The sequence below is a fragment of the Sebastes fasciatus genome, chromosome 6 (genome assembly GCF_043250625.1).
Source record: "Sebastes fasciatus isolate fSebFas1 chromosome 6, fSebFas1.pri, whole genome shotgun sequence".
NCBI classification, from domain to species: domain Eukaryota; kingdom Metazoa; phylum Chordata; class Actinopteri; order Perciformes; family Sebastidae; genus Sebastes; species Sebastes fasciatus.
Genome location: NC_133800.1, coordinates 30,438,290 through 30,453,636, shown reverse-complemented (window position 1 = coordinate 30,453,636; position 15,347 = coordinate 30,438,290). Strand labels below are relative to the sequence as shown.

At 37.9% G+C, this 15,347-nt stretch overlaps 1 protein-coding gene across 1 annotated transcript in view; it reads left to right on the top strand.

Annotated features, from left to right (window-relative positions):
* Window positions 1-1,095: 1,095 nt before the first annotated feature.
* gak (cyclin G associated kinase) overlaps window positions 1,096-15,347 on the top strand; it is a 32,021-nt gene continuing 17,769 nt past the window's right edge. Inside the window, exons 1-6 of the mRNA XM_074639135.1 lie at window positions 1,096-1,459; window positions 10,568-10,629; window positions 11,528-11,587; window positions 13,268-13,382; window positions 13,907-14,049; window positions 14,296-14,421. Of these exons, the coding sequence (XP_074495236.1) occupies window positions 1,318-1,459; window positions 10,568-10,629; window positions 11,528-11,587; window positions 13,268-13,382; window positions 13,907-14,049; window positions 14,296-14,421 (648 nt within the window). The 5' untranslated portion in view covers window positions 1,096-1,317. The remainder of the gene's footprint in view (window positions 1,460-10,567; window positions 10,630-11,527; window positions 11,588-13,267; window positions 13,383-13,906; window positions 14,050-14,295; window positions 14,422-15,347) is intronic.

Below are 15,347 nucleotides of genomic sequence, written 5' to 3'. Positions count from 1 at the left end.
TTTCATTTCTATTTATCATTGTTGTAGGTCTATGGTACGACGGTACGACAGAGTATTAGGGCCACATTGAGGGAAAAAAAAAATCTGAGATTTAGAGAATAAAGTCATAATATTACGAGAATAAAGTCAAAGGTTTACGAGAAAAAAAAGTCGTAATATTATGAGATTAAAGTCATAACTTTAATAGAAAAAAGTTGCAGTATTATGAGAATAAAGTAATAATATTATAAAGTAATAATTTTACGTGTTATTTTCTTTTTTTCTCGTAAAGTTATGACTTTATTCTCATAATATTACGACTTTTTTTCTCGTTAAGTTATGACTTTATTCTCGGAATATTACAACTTTTTTCTCTTAAAGTTATGACTTTATTCCCGTAATATTACGACTTTTGTTCTCGTTAAGTTATGACTTTATTCTCGGAATATTACAACTTTTTTTCTTGTTAAGTTATGACTTTATTCTCGTTATATTACGATATAATATTTTTTTAGCTTACATATATTGTTGTTGTTGTTGTTGTTGTTGTTGTGTGTCACTATGTTTTATCTATGTTTTTTTATGTAAAAGCTGCTCAAAACCAATTGCCCCTAGAGGGATTAATAAAGTTGTTTGAATTAAATTGAATTGAATGAATGAATGAATTTGTTTAATTGTTATTATATATATATTTTTTTATAATTTAAGTTATCTTTCCTATCCAATTTTGCCTTGTATGTTAGAAGTATTGAGTTTAGATTACAATGCCTTAATATTTGTAAATTAATTTTCTTCAATAAAAAAAAAAAAAAAAAAATTCTCTCTACATCACATTACTTAATATAACTTTATATATTGTTTTTTGGCTTACATATATTGTTGTTGTGTGTCACTATGTTTTATCTATGTTTTTTATGTACAAGCTGCTCCAAACCAATTGCCCCTAGAGGGATTAATACAGTTGTTTGAATTGAATTGAATTGAATTGAATTGAATTGAATTGAATTAATTACATTAAAAGACAAGCATCCTATTTTTTTTTGGTCTCATGAAGTTTCTCTCTCCACATCACATGACTTAATCGTGTCCTGACGTCACCAGCCTTCACGGAAGTCAGCACTGTGCGCTGGTGATGGTGATGGTGGCGGCCTCGTCAGCCTAGCAGCTAGCAGCAGGAAGAGGATGTTTGCGTCCAGTGAAATAACAATATCACCTGATTATAAGCGCTTATAACAGAGCAAACAAGACATAGATAGTCTTGTTGGGACTTAAACCTCTCACCCCCCTCACCTGGACCCGGACCCGGACCCGGTCTCTGTGAGTCTGGATCTATAAAAGATGTCCCTGTTCCAGTCGGCACTGGATTTCCTAGCCGGGCCCGGCTCGTCCGGAGGCGCCGGCCGGGACCAGAATGACTTCGTCGGACAAGTGGTTGAGCTCGGTGACATGAAGCTGCGGATCAAGAGGGTGATTGCGGAAGGTGAGGCGCTGAAACACCGACGACAAAATGCTGATAACATCTTGCTACCTAGCTAGCTGAACGAGCTAACAGGCTAGTGATCTACTGGTAGTCAGTGACTAGAGTAGCTGCAGGGCTGTGACTCACTAAGTAAACACCAGTTGATCATTTGGTTTCGTGTGTGTAATAATTTGCAGATTGTGTGGTGTGAATGTGATGCGTTAGACAAGTTGAACTGTCAGCTTGTACAGTACGTTCCCATCTATTCCTGTTGGAGCCTGCAGCTACAGCCAAGCTCCCAACCTATAGTTACACAACATACATCAAACCTGATCATCTCCTCTTGGCTGCAAGACATGTTTGACTCAAGAGAGACAGAGGGTGCAGAAAGGCATGAGTGAAACTATATTTTTATATACATATTACTATATTTATTTATTTGTATTTATTTGCACATATATAAAACTGCACAAAATCCAGTCAATGAAAAAAAACAACAACAAGAAGTACACAAAATGTGCAGAAAAACCTCACCAAACAGTGGAAAACAATCCAATAAAAACAATGAAATGCATACAAAAAAACAGTAGTCACAGTAGTCTCAAGCAGAAAGGCATGAGTGAAACTATTTTTTTTTATTATTTTTTTTAATTTGTATTTATTTGCACATATATAAAACTGCACAAAATCCAGTCAATAAAAAAAACAAACATGTTTGACTCGAGAGAGAGAGAGAGAGAGAGAGAGAGATATCATAATAGAGGGTGCAGAAAGGCATGAGTGAAACTATTAGTGATGACAATGTTGTTACCACAGCTCATGCATAACTGGGTAACAAGAAGTACACAAAATGTGCAGAAAAACCTAACCAAACAGTGGGAAACAATCCAATAAAAACAATGAAATACATACAAAAAGTAGTACAGAAGAAAAGAAAATATATCTAAACATATCAAAAGATATCTATCTATTCTCGTTGCATTTTACTTCTCCCAACCTATAGTTACACAACATACCTCAAACCTTATCATCTCCCTTGGCTGCAAGACATGTTTGACTTAAGAGAGAGAGAGATCATAATAGAGGGAGCAGAAAGGCATGAGTGAAACTATTTTTTTTAAATTATTTTTATTTATTTGCACATATATAAAACTGCACAAAATCCAGTCAATAAAAAAAAAACAAACAAGAAATGTGTCAGGAGAGGTCAAGAAGCCACAGACTTATACAAAGGACCTCCCCCAAACCCCAGGAAAAAAAAACAATAACAAAAAAGGAAGAAAGATCTAAACTAACTTAATTTTAAAAATACAACAAAAGTTAAACAACAACAAGAAGTACACAAAATGTGCAGAAAAACCTCACCAAACAGTGGAAAACAATCCAATAAAAACAATGAAATACATACAAAAAACAGTACAGAAGAAAAGAAAATATATCTAAACATATCAAAAGATATCTATCTATTCTCGTTGAGCAAAGCTACAGTTTTACTTCTCCCAACCTATAGTTACACAAGATACCGCAAAACCTTATCATCTCTCCTTGGCTGCAAGACATGTTTGACTCAAGAGAGAGAGAGTGCAGAAAGGCATGAGTGACAATGTTGTTACCACAGCTCATGCATAACTGGGTATGTTTTTAATGTTGATTACAATCAAATCTAAACATCTGCAGAGCTTTGCTGGATTTTTTTTCTTGTGACATCAATGTTTTTTTTTTAACAACTCTTAAGGCAAAGTTGGCCTCTTTTAAATGAGTCCTCTCAACAAACTGTTTTTCAGCTAACGTAGTTGCTGGAAAAACTGTAACCAAAACTAAATTGACGTTGAAGAAGTTGGCAAGTTTCTCTATCGTGTCTTTAAAAACGTGTGCGCCATCTCTGTCCACCTTACTTGGAACCTGCTGACTAATTCGGAGAGATTGCTTCATCACCTCAAGAGCAAGGAAACAGTTTTTCTCATGGACCCACTTCCATGTCCACTTTTCGCAACTCTCTGACTCATTCTGAGGTATTCAGTCCCAACTGCGCTCTAAATTTATGTGTAGAAAATAATGCCTTTCTTTTAGATATAGCTTTGCATAATGTTATAAAAACCATGAGAGCAGATTCACTAGTAAAGGCTGCAAACAGATTGATTAACAGGTTGATTTTGAAGTCTTTTAAATGCCAGAAAATAGTGTAAATTACCCATCACATCACATTATCCAACTAGCAAGGATATTAAACAGAGAAATGTTCACAGAAGCACCAGTTAATGGTTTTATTTTTGCTTGATAAATGATTACTTGACTGATTTTAAAACATTCTGTAGATATCTGATCAACAGTATAAACACGGTGTTGAGATCGCACATCCTCAGCTATGATAATTGGTTAAAGAGAGGTTAAAGGAGACAAACAAGAGTTTAAAAATCAAAGCAGATGATACAACTCAAGATCATTTTACACAAAACCATGTAAACTCATGTTTGACACGAGAGAGAGAGAGATCATAATAGAGGGAGCAGAAAGGCATGAGTGAAACTATCAGTGATCACAATGTTGTTACCACAGCTCATGCATAACTGGGGTATGTTTTTTTATGTTGATTACAATCACATCTGCAGCTTTGCTGGATTTTTTTTCTTGTGACATCAAATGAGAGATTGATTGAGTGTCAGTACTTCTCCTTCCCTGATCCCTCAGTTTTATCTTTTATTCATGTGTTTCTGGCTAGGGCTGCAAAGGAAACAAATGGACAACAAAGGATGAAAATGTGCTGTTGATTAAATCTTTACATTTGGTTCTTGGAAGCTCGGCATCAACAAGCTTTTTTGACTACCTCGCTAGTTAGTTGCAATCTCAAATAAAAAATGTTTTTTTTTATAATTATTATTGATTTATAATATTATCAGGGCTGTCAGTCAATTAGAATATTTAATCTTGATTAATCGCATGATTGTCCATAATTAATCGTGATTAATCGCACATTTGTCATCTGTTCAAGTATGTAATACTCTTATCAACATGCGAGTGGGAAAATATGCTGCTTTATGTTAATTGGGGTATATATTTATTATTGGAAATCAATTAACAACACAAAATAATGACAAATATTTTACAGAAACCCTCACAGGTACTGCATTCAGCATAAAAATATATGATCAAATCATAACATGGCAAACTCAAGTCCAACAGGTAACAACAGCTGTCAGTGTGTCAGTGTGCTGACTTGACTATGACTTGCCCCAAACTGCATGTGGTTATCATAAAGTGGGCATGTCTGTAAAGGGGAGACTCGTGGGTACCCATAGAACCCATTTTTATTCACATATCTTGAGGACAAAGGGCAAGGGACCCCTTTGAAAATGGCCATGCCAGTTTTTCCTCACCAAAATTTAGCGTAACTTTGGAGTGTTATTTAACTTTCTCGACAAGCTAGAATGACATGGTGGATACCAATGTATTCCTTAGGTTTTTCTAGTTTCATATGGTGCCAGTATCTTCACTCTAGCTTTAAAACTGAGCCTACTACAACCTCCAAAAGATTGATTGTGTTGATGCGTTAAAGAAATTAATGACATTAAAATTAATTGCATTAACGTGTTATCACATTAACTTTGACAGCCCAAATTATTATATATGCTTGATGCAGCATTTATGTTGTTATGACAGTGTTGGTCAGTCTGTCTGCTTGACTGACTCCCATTTTGCTGCAATAAAAATGATTGAAGTGAGATGAACAGAGTGAAAACTGTATCTTATTAGATAATACAGATGTTGACAAACTGCATAATCTGCAGTTAAAAAAGGCAATATATCGCAGTATATCTTATCACAATACTCGGCCTATCGCAAAATGTTTAAAACTGCAATAAGATCATATCACGACTTAAGTATCGTGATAATATCGTTGGGCCTGATTTCCCACCCCTATTATCTTATATACAATACCACAAAAAATACCCTTTGGCTGTGTCCAATCATCCTATAATGCAAAATTCTAAGGAACAACTATTTCAGCAACAATTGATTGAAATAATTTGTGTGAGTTTGAATCTGAAATAGCAGCCTGTATTTGTTTGTATGTATACGACGACTCTGGTTACACGTGCAAACCCAAAGATCAGGTTTCTTCTCTGTGGCAGGGAACAGGGACTCTTGCCCTTTGTGAAGTGGCAAGGCAGTCTCACTATACTGTCATGCATGTTTAGTTACGTCCAATAGTGGCTGGCAGAGCAGGCATTAAATAAGTAATGTATAGCTTTATTTTGGGTGTAGTCTAATAAAGAATACTGGTTAACTCTGATTTAATCACAAATTGTAATTGATTTAACCACAAATACATTTTTAAAATCTGTTGTTTCACATGCAGGAGATCAGTTCGGCCCAAAAATAAGTCAGTCATTGTTCAGTGTCAACAGAGCTTTTAGCGTGGTCAGACATAGTAGGTCAGAGTTCAACTCATCCATGGTGTGTTTTCAGTGTTTCAGCAGACAAACTTGCGTCGTACAACACAAACCAGCAAAATAACAGACAAAGTAATATTATTAGGTACAATAACTAATTGTAGCTATTTATTTATGATTTTTTTTTAACAACTCTTAAGGCAAAGTTGGCCTCTGTGGCCCTTTTAAATTAGTCCTCTTAACAAACTGTTGGCTTTTCAGCTAACGTAGTTGGTGGAAAAACTGTAACCAAAACTAGATTGACGTTGATAAAGTTGGAAAGTTTCTCTGTCGTGTCTTTAAAAACGTGTGAGCCGTCTCTGCCCACCTTACTTGGAACCTGCTGACTAATTTGGATAGATTGCTTCATCACCTAAGAACAAGGAAACAGTTCCCCACTTCCATGTCCCCTTTTTTTTCCGCAACTCTCTGACTCATTCTGAGGTATTCAGTCCCAACTGCACTCTAAATTTATGTGTAGAAAACAATACCTTTCTTTTAGATGTAGCTTTGCATAATGTTATAAATACCATGAGAGCAGATTCACTAGTAAAGGCTGCAAAAAATCAATTAACATGTTGATTTTTGAAGTCTTTTAAATGCCAGAAAATTGTGTAAAATGCCCATTGCAACACATTATTCAACTAACAAAGCTATTAAACAGAGAAATGTTCACAGAAGCACCAGTTAATGGTTTACATTTTTGCTTGGTAAATGATAACTTAACTGATTATTAAAGCTTTCAGTAGATATACTAATTGTTTCAGCACTAATTCCACTCTGATCAACAGTATAAACACGTTGTTGTGATGGCACATCCTCAGCTCTGATAGTTGGTTAAAGAGAGGTTAAAGGAGACAAACGAGTTTTAAAATCAAAGCAGATGGTACAACTCAAGATCATTTTACACCAAACCATCCTGCTTTCTGAAAGGAGTCTTTGTTGTGTTTCCTCAACCAGATCTTTGGCAAGATAATACAATGGATGGCTGTAACCAGATCGTTCTATTTTTTTAGGGCCATGACTAGTTTGTCTGTTTGCTGGCAACGCTCGTTCAACTTTTGTTCAACTTCAGAGAATCGGTTTGGGAAGCCACATAATGCTGGTGGGTAAATTTAGGAAACCGCTGTGATGTGTTCAAGAAAGTCATCACACAAGTGGTGGTTGTCATCGTCGTAGTACTGAGCTAAGTTTCAAACCACATTCTCTGTATTTTTCAGGTTAGTGAGGCAGAGATGATTATCTTCACATAACTAAACAGGTTTTTTGGAACCTGGCTGGTCTCTCCTTTCCTTTGGCGTGTATGCCGTCCTCTGAGCAGGTGAAACTGTAGACAAGAGAGGTCTCTTTATTCAGAGCTAGAGTGGATAAGCTGTTGTTTTCATTTCTTATGTGTTCCTGTAATAGAGTGCTACAGAAATAAATCCTAAAACCCAGAAATTAATTATAATATTACGATTCCAATTCCCTCGTCTTGAAGTCAATGGGTTTTTAGTTAGATGCCTGAAACAAGCTTAAGAGATTTAAAGTTTGGTTCTACGACATAAAATACGTCAGTAAATATCCCACTCATGAATTTTGAAGCTTTTTACATGTCTTAAAAAAAGTGGTTGCTAACAAGTGGCTAAATGAGACTACTAAACGTCATCGCGGCGAACAGTAGGGCGCCTTTATCTTAGTGGTAGTGACGTTGAAGTCATACAACTGTGGTGTAGTTCCTTTATGGCCTAACGTTAGCTTTTTACTTCTGGCGATTGCATTTATACTTCTAAAATCATAAAAGTGGTGTTCATTTGTGAAGATTATCTTGGTGAACAAAACGTGTAAGTATCATAAACGTTTGTTTGCCACAGAGCTTATTTTCTGCAATAATACAAAATCCAATGGAAAAATCCCATTGGCTTTTTGCTGATGGAACGTTTTTGTCGATGCAAACTTCCGGTTTGGCCTACAAATATATGTTATCCTGCAGCGTCCGATGATGTAACACAGCCACAAGGATTGCATGCCCCAGCAAGATTTACTTCAGATTTAGAAAAGTTTGAGTATGATGGAGTAGGATTTCCCCCCCATTTCAGTGTTTTTCTTGGAATGGATTTGTAACTGGAGCAAAGGAAATGGAGCCTGTCAGTTTTCAGTCCCTCCCTTTGCCAGCACAAGACAGACACAGGGAAAGACATGTGATCCGCGCACCGGGGACAAGTCACTATAGTATGGCACGTAACTGTTGCTGCTTGATGTTCTGGTTACGCTTCGTGCTAAGGGATTGTAGTAAGCTCATGGAGTCAAAAAATGCAACTGAACCAGCGTTGTCCCTTCATGCTAAAGACATAAGGGTGCGTGACCATCAGATTGCTGGTTTGAATCCAAGACCAGATTAAAAAATCAGGACGGGCAAAACAAAAGCCACTGTGCACACCTGAGTGATCTTTCCTGTGTAAATACAGCTTTAAAGATTACAATCTTGACGGCATTCATTCAAGTTTTCAAGCGAGGCTGGTAGTTGATTTACTCGTCTCTATGGTAACCTCCTCCCCTGGCCTTGTTTGGACTATGGCTTGCTAAATACATAGACATAGAAAAACACACACACTTGATGAAAAAGTTAGGAAAGCAAAGGTTCTTGTCCACTAGACACAGAGGCCCAATCCCAATGTCTACACTCACAGACTCACAGACTTTGAGGCGTGTTCTCGCTAAGTCCGTGAGGTTTATAGGGCCGTTCCACTGTCAAATCGTCAAGTCCTTGAGGGCTCTCTCGCAGACATTTTGAGCCCGTTATGAACACTTTCCGTTAGTCTGCATTTCTGCAGACTTTGCCTGTGGGAATTACCCACAATCCATAGCGTAGTGACGTTAAACACAGGGTTACCATGGTTACCAGGGGAAGCCCGAAAGAGTAAAAAAAATAAACAAGGAGCACAGCACATGAGTGTTCAGCCAGGCATATTTAAATTTACACAGAAACAATAATATTAAGGATTTTAATTGGTACTTTAAAAACACATTAAATCAGAGAATTAGAGGTCTATATTACACACCTGGTTTATTCATCAACCAGTTCTTTTAATTTTGCTCAATGCAGTTTGACAAAAACAAGTATATTTTTTGACAGTTACCTCTCCTCCCGTAAGGCAAGAGCCTGGAAGAAAACACGTAAAATAAAAACCCACAATTGGCATCGTCAAGGCAACGTGATGCTTCACCGCAAAGTGCTGTCCTATTCAAATTTATTTATACCATTTCAAGCCCTTGCAGCCTCTCACACTCAACCATTTAACAGGTGACATCAGTCAAGTCTCTTAGGGTTCAGGGCTTAAGGTCTCAGGGGGGACATTGGATTTGGGCCAGTGGCTTTTAAATGTCAAAATAAGAAGCAGTTATGTTTATGTATTGATAGTTATTGTTATAATTTTAATTTAGTGATAGCGTACACAGTACAACTGTTACTTAGCTAAACTATGACCAATGGCTCTCAGTAGCCATGATTTGTTCCATCAATTACTTTGTAATTAGAGCAATGTGGTGCTGTTCTATAAAAAAGTATGTCCAATTGAGAACAGTCTGTGCAGCTGCATGTTCTTCTGTGAAAGATCAGAGAACGTCATAGCAGGCTCAACTACCTCCCTAATGTCTGTCTCATTATCACTGCAGCATTGCCCACAGTGTCGCCACTTCAGGTTGTAGCCACACCTTCAGTGAAAATGTGTAGAGCTTAGCGGTGGCCCATAGGTTAGAGAAGTGAGCTTGTGTTGTGCTGTTCTTGAGCAAGGCACCTAAGCTCCAACTTTCTCCAATGTGGCTGCTCAGTGTGCAGCAGATCAGACTGTGGTGATACTTGGCAGCTTCCAGGTTTAAACGTTAATGAGTGTGTGGAACAGCAGGGCGCTGCTGGAGGTTTTAGTGCTCTCTCTGCGGTCATGAGGTAAAACTTAATGATTCAGTATCCTGTGGAAGGGGATGGGATGGTGTCATCCTGGTGTTATCGCCACCTACTTCAGATCTTTTATCATTACAGCTCAACTCCTTACAACTGACTCATCTGTCATAACAGGATATAATGTGCTATATGATGGACATAATCATCAACATTCTGTATTAACCATGTACTCTTACACTACTACACACCTGCAACCCATCAAGACTGATCCCTACCGTTAACTAGGGCTGCACAATTAATTTCAATTTGATCGAAATTGCAATATATAGCCTACTGCAATTTTCAACTCACAGGAATCGCAATATTTGTTAAATGCGAAATGTGTGTCAAATACCATTTTAAATTAAATAATGTCGTGCTGCGTAGACGTCCTGGCCTATTCTACAGACTTAAGAAAACATCTTTGTTTGGTACAGATCCCTGCAAAAATCACATCATAGTCATTTTAATTTGTTTTTCAATGAAAATGAGAATAATGATGTAAAAATGATAATATCCTCTAATATCGCAAATCATAGCGCAATGGCAAGATCAGTCAAAATAATCTCAATTAGATATTTTTTTCAAAATTGTGCAGCCCAACCGTTAATCTATAAACTGTATTACAACACATCCTGCTCTGTGTCACACAATTTACGCAATACATTGCACGGTTATGTATAATTTTTAAGAGTTTAATAGTGCATGTACTATTCATGTAGATGTAATAACCAGTAAATCATTTAAATGACATCCTGGCTGCTCTCTGTGTTTTCTCAGGTGGATTTGCCTTTGTGTATGAAGCCCAGGATATGAGTAGTGGTAAAGACTACGCCCTAAAGGTAAGCTTCACCCACTTCATTCATTCATTCACTCATTTGTTAGTAGGCATGGCAATGTTTATAAACGATAAACTGAATCAGGAACATTCACTCTGTCCACATCGATCCTGCACTCTACAGTACATACTTGTAATATGCAGTGAATACTACATATTGATCAGTATGCACTGTGTTACTGCATATGACTGGACTTTAACATCTAAGTGGAGTTGACCCTTCACAGTAAAACACTCCACATACATTTAGACACTATGCTAACCCGAGATTATTAAACTGTTAAACAATGTGAACTTCTCCTGCTATGTTGTTGATCACGTTACTCAGGAAACATTCCTGGAAGCAAGTTGTTTCTTAGAGAACGACGAGGCTTAAAGTATTATGGCACAGTTTTGATTATGTGAGGACCATCTGCTGTATACTTTATAATTCTGTTCATAATGTATGTGTACTCATGCATTTCTCAACTAAATTAAACTCTGCAGACACTGAAAGTTCCTCAGTATTTAGTATAAGGCTGGACTATATGGCCAAAACCTTCTATCTCCCGTTCGTCTTCCATTTTTTCTTCAGCGCAATGCATGATGGTATGGAGTGCTACTCGGTTAGTGACCATAGTTGTACACTACTTTTCACGATGCATTGTGGGATACTTTGAGTCCACTATATAGGGTCTAATAATTCTCATTATACATTTGGACGGGAACTACAACATGAGAGAAGGAGAAGTTAAAGTGATAATCACTTCTACTGTTTGACTCGGTGAAATCAGTTTTCTCTCATGTTCAAACAAATAGTGTACAGGCTGTTTATTGAGTGAATATGTCAGGTCAGTCAGTCATAAAACGAGGATCACAGAACAACAACAAACCAACTGTCTCTGTGGATGTTTTCGTTTCAGAGGCTGCTGTCCAACGAGGAAGAGAAGAACAAGGAAATCATACAGGAAGTGTGCTTCATGGTATCCTTTATCATTTCCAGAGCCTGATGAAAAGACAATTGTTTTTTTTCTTATGATCATTTCTGAGAGAGAGCAACATGTGACAAGTTAAACTGTAACCCATGACTTCACAAGATTGTGGGATGCATCTACAGCGTCGTATACTGTCATTAATAGATCACTTGTAGTTTACTGGAAACACCACACAGTCTCTTAATGCGCAATACAAGAACTAATATATATTTACATTGTTTAACTTTATAATAGCATGGTGGTTTCACAAACACAGACTGCTTTGTGATTCTGTCCTTAAAAGCTTATCAGTTGTGAATCTTCCCTAAAGCACTCTAGTGTGTTTCTTGTTTGAGAAGAAGTGATGAGCAGGGCAGAAAATAAATAATCCTGAATGGTTTTCATTCACAGATTTCAGTGGTTGCCAGAAGGAATAAGATCATTTGAAGATACCTTTGTGCATCTAAAAGTCGAATCATGAAGCATCCACTGCATTTCAATGTCCCTGGAGACGTTTTATGTTATGGGGTTACAGTTTTTATCAATGACTAACAAACCTTTTGGCCAGCACAGCAGCTAAAACTGCTGGGACATCTCTTGCACGATAGTTGTTTCATGCTGTGTAGGACATTGTGTAGAGAGACAGGCTTTTGGTAAATGAAGCACTGCGTTCCTGGTACCATTGCAACACTGTGTTTTTAGAACTTGATTATTTGCAAAATGTTTAATGCCTCAAATGCTGATGAGTCAGAAAAATAAAGTCTAAAGTCACCACCAGGGAATTCTTCCTATCATCCAACCATCATCTCTTCCTGCTTTCAGTGAGCTACAGTACAGTTTTACTACAATTGCTCTTTTGAGGGCGCTTTCACAAGACATTTAGTCTGTTTTAATCGAACATCTGGTGCAGTTCGTTTGGGTAGTTATGAGCGCAGGAATCGTACTCTGGTGCGGACCAAAACAACCGGTCCAAGACCACTTGTGAGAGGTGGTCTCCAAGGGAACCTAGTGCGGTTCGATTACAGTGAGCGTTGGCATTTGTTGAGATGGTCAGAGGTAAACATCAGGTTAACATGAGTGAGAGAGGACTTGACATCTGGGCCAAAGAGAACATACAGAATATGATAAATAAAGTCCAAAAAAATAATGACGTATATAAAGTTATTAGAGATAAACTGGAGGAGAAAGGATTCATGTGCACAGTAGATTAGTGCAGAAACTGAAGTGATAGCAATATTTCAAAGTTTGTGATTCCCTGCATAGGAGTGGCGGCCCTAGAGACGACGTACATGCCCCTCAGCAAAAAAATTTTTTTATTTGGTCCACTTTAATTTGTGCACTGTGAAACTGAACCAGACTAAATAAACAAACCAAAAGTGTCAATCTCACTCTGATTCGGACTACCCAGACGGACTGTTGCTTTGCTTGGCTTTGCATCAAAGTGGATGTCAGAGTAGCTCAACTGAAATCGTTGGAGATCGATGGCCACAATGACTCATTAAATTCTCTGTTTAATTAGTCACTTTGTTTCTTATCATACAAAAACACCCTCCAAAGTGGTTGGTAGATAGGAAAAACCACATGGTAAACACTCCCAACTCTGTCACCAGAGGATGATTAGTGAGATTCTGAAATGACTGACCTGAAGCCAAAGTAGTGTTTATGTTCCTTGACCTGCTTGCTCTATAGAAAAAGCTGTCGGGTCATCCCAACATGGTTCAGTTCTGCTCTGCTGCCTCCATCAGTAAGGAGGAGTCGGACACCGGACAGGCCGAGTTCCTGATCCTCACAGAGTTGTGTAAAGGTAATATTATCTCACTATTTTCTACTTTATCTTCTACCTCTGCCTTTGTTCACTGCTGAATCGGTACTAATTCATTCATCAAACCAAACTGCAGTAAATCTGAGTGGTCAGTACCGTTCCCTAGTAACTCCAACTGAAAGGCTCGTGATGAAACCGTTTCCCGTCTGCGGCCGTTCTACTTTCTGCTCTGCTTCCTGCTCTACTTCCTGTCTGACTGTTCATTTACAACAGAACTTGTTTTCATCCAGTCATTGTCTTTTTCAGCTTTGTAAGCAACCTTACTTACCCTTTAAGATTATGTATTAACTCTCTTCAGTCATTTATTCGGTGTGTGTGAAGCACATTTTCATTATTTGATTAACTACTTTATGGCATGATACGAGACTTTTATCTGTAGTGTCTCATATTTTCCCAAATTAATCAGACAACTTGCAATCACCAGACACAAACAGGCATCTGTGTAGTGACAGGTGTTACTTATGGGTTTCCATTCATTCATCTGTTTTCTATCTCTTGTGCCTCAGGTCAGCTGGTGGACTTTATAAAGCGGGTGGAGCAGAGGGCTCTCCTGTCATGTGACACTGTGCTGAAAATCTTCTACCAGTCGTGCCGCGCCGTGCAGCACATGCACAAACAGAAGCCTCCGATCACACACAGAGACCTCAAGGTTTGTGGTTCCTCGGTAGCTGGATGAGTGAATGATGAAGTATCCATAATATGCAGCACTCTGGAATGAATGAATTAAATGCAACACCTCAGTTTGACTACATTTTGTATCGTACGAATAAGATGCTGCAATTTAAAACAATTGATGGCACTGTAAATCACGGCCTATTAGGATTACTAATTGGTAATTAATTGTGTATTGACTGACACTGACATGCTAACCCTCTGCTCACTTGATACGTTGCAGATTGAGAACCTCTTGATTAGTAACCAGGGCACCATCAAGCTCTGTGACTTTGGCAGCGCCACCACAGTGTCGCATTACCCCGACTACAGCTGGTCGGCTCAGAAGAGGTCCATGGTGGAGGACGAGGTACACACGCACACACACACACACACACACACACACACACGCACACTCTAACATCAGTTAAAGGAACAGTGTGTAACATTTCGGGGGATCTATTAGCAGAAATGGAATATAATATTCATACTTATGTTTTCATTAGTGTATAATCACCTGAAACTAAGAATCGTTGTGTTTTCGTTGCCTATAATGAGCCCTTCATATCTACATAGGGAGCGGGTCTTCTCCATGGAGTCCGCCATGTTGCACCGCCATGTTTCTACAGTAGCCCAGAACGGACAAACCAAACACTGGCTCTAGAGAGAACCTTTCACCTTTTTACGTTACCTTAAGGCCACCGTAGTTCTTAGACATGTTTGTGAAACTGCTCCTAAAGTAGTGTTATTATGGTAAGGATGGCAAACGGCGTTGGAAACGGAAAGGAAGGAGTGAGCGAAGGGGTACTCAGTCGGTTGCAATCTGCAACCACACCACTAGATGCCGCCAAATCCTACACACTGTACCTTCGAGGTTTGCCTCAATAGGGCCCTTTTTATACAATACAGTCTTTAAAAAAAATCTTAAAGTTGTTTTTCTTATTTCCAATAATATTGAAATAATCTATATCATACAGTTTTAACATACATAAACTTAAAATATGAATTCTGAAGTTGTAAAGGAATATATTGTCACAAAAAAGGTCAACATTTGTAACTGAATGATAAATTTATGTTGTACCAGGGGTCGTTTATACATGTTTTGTGAATATAGGATATAGTCTGCTTCACAGACAAAGAGTTGAGTAATTGCATGAACATTTCACACTACACAAACCTTTTTATTTGAGGTTTTAATTTAAAACACAGCCAGTTTTCTTGGAGTGCATAATATATTCTCACATTCATAAAACATTCAGAAGGTACAGTGGATCAGTGACAATACTGACGTCATGG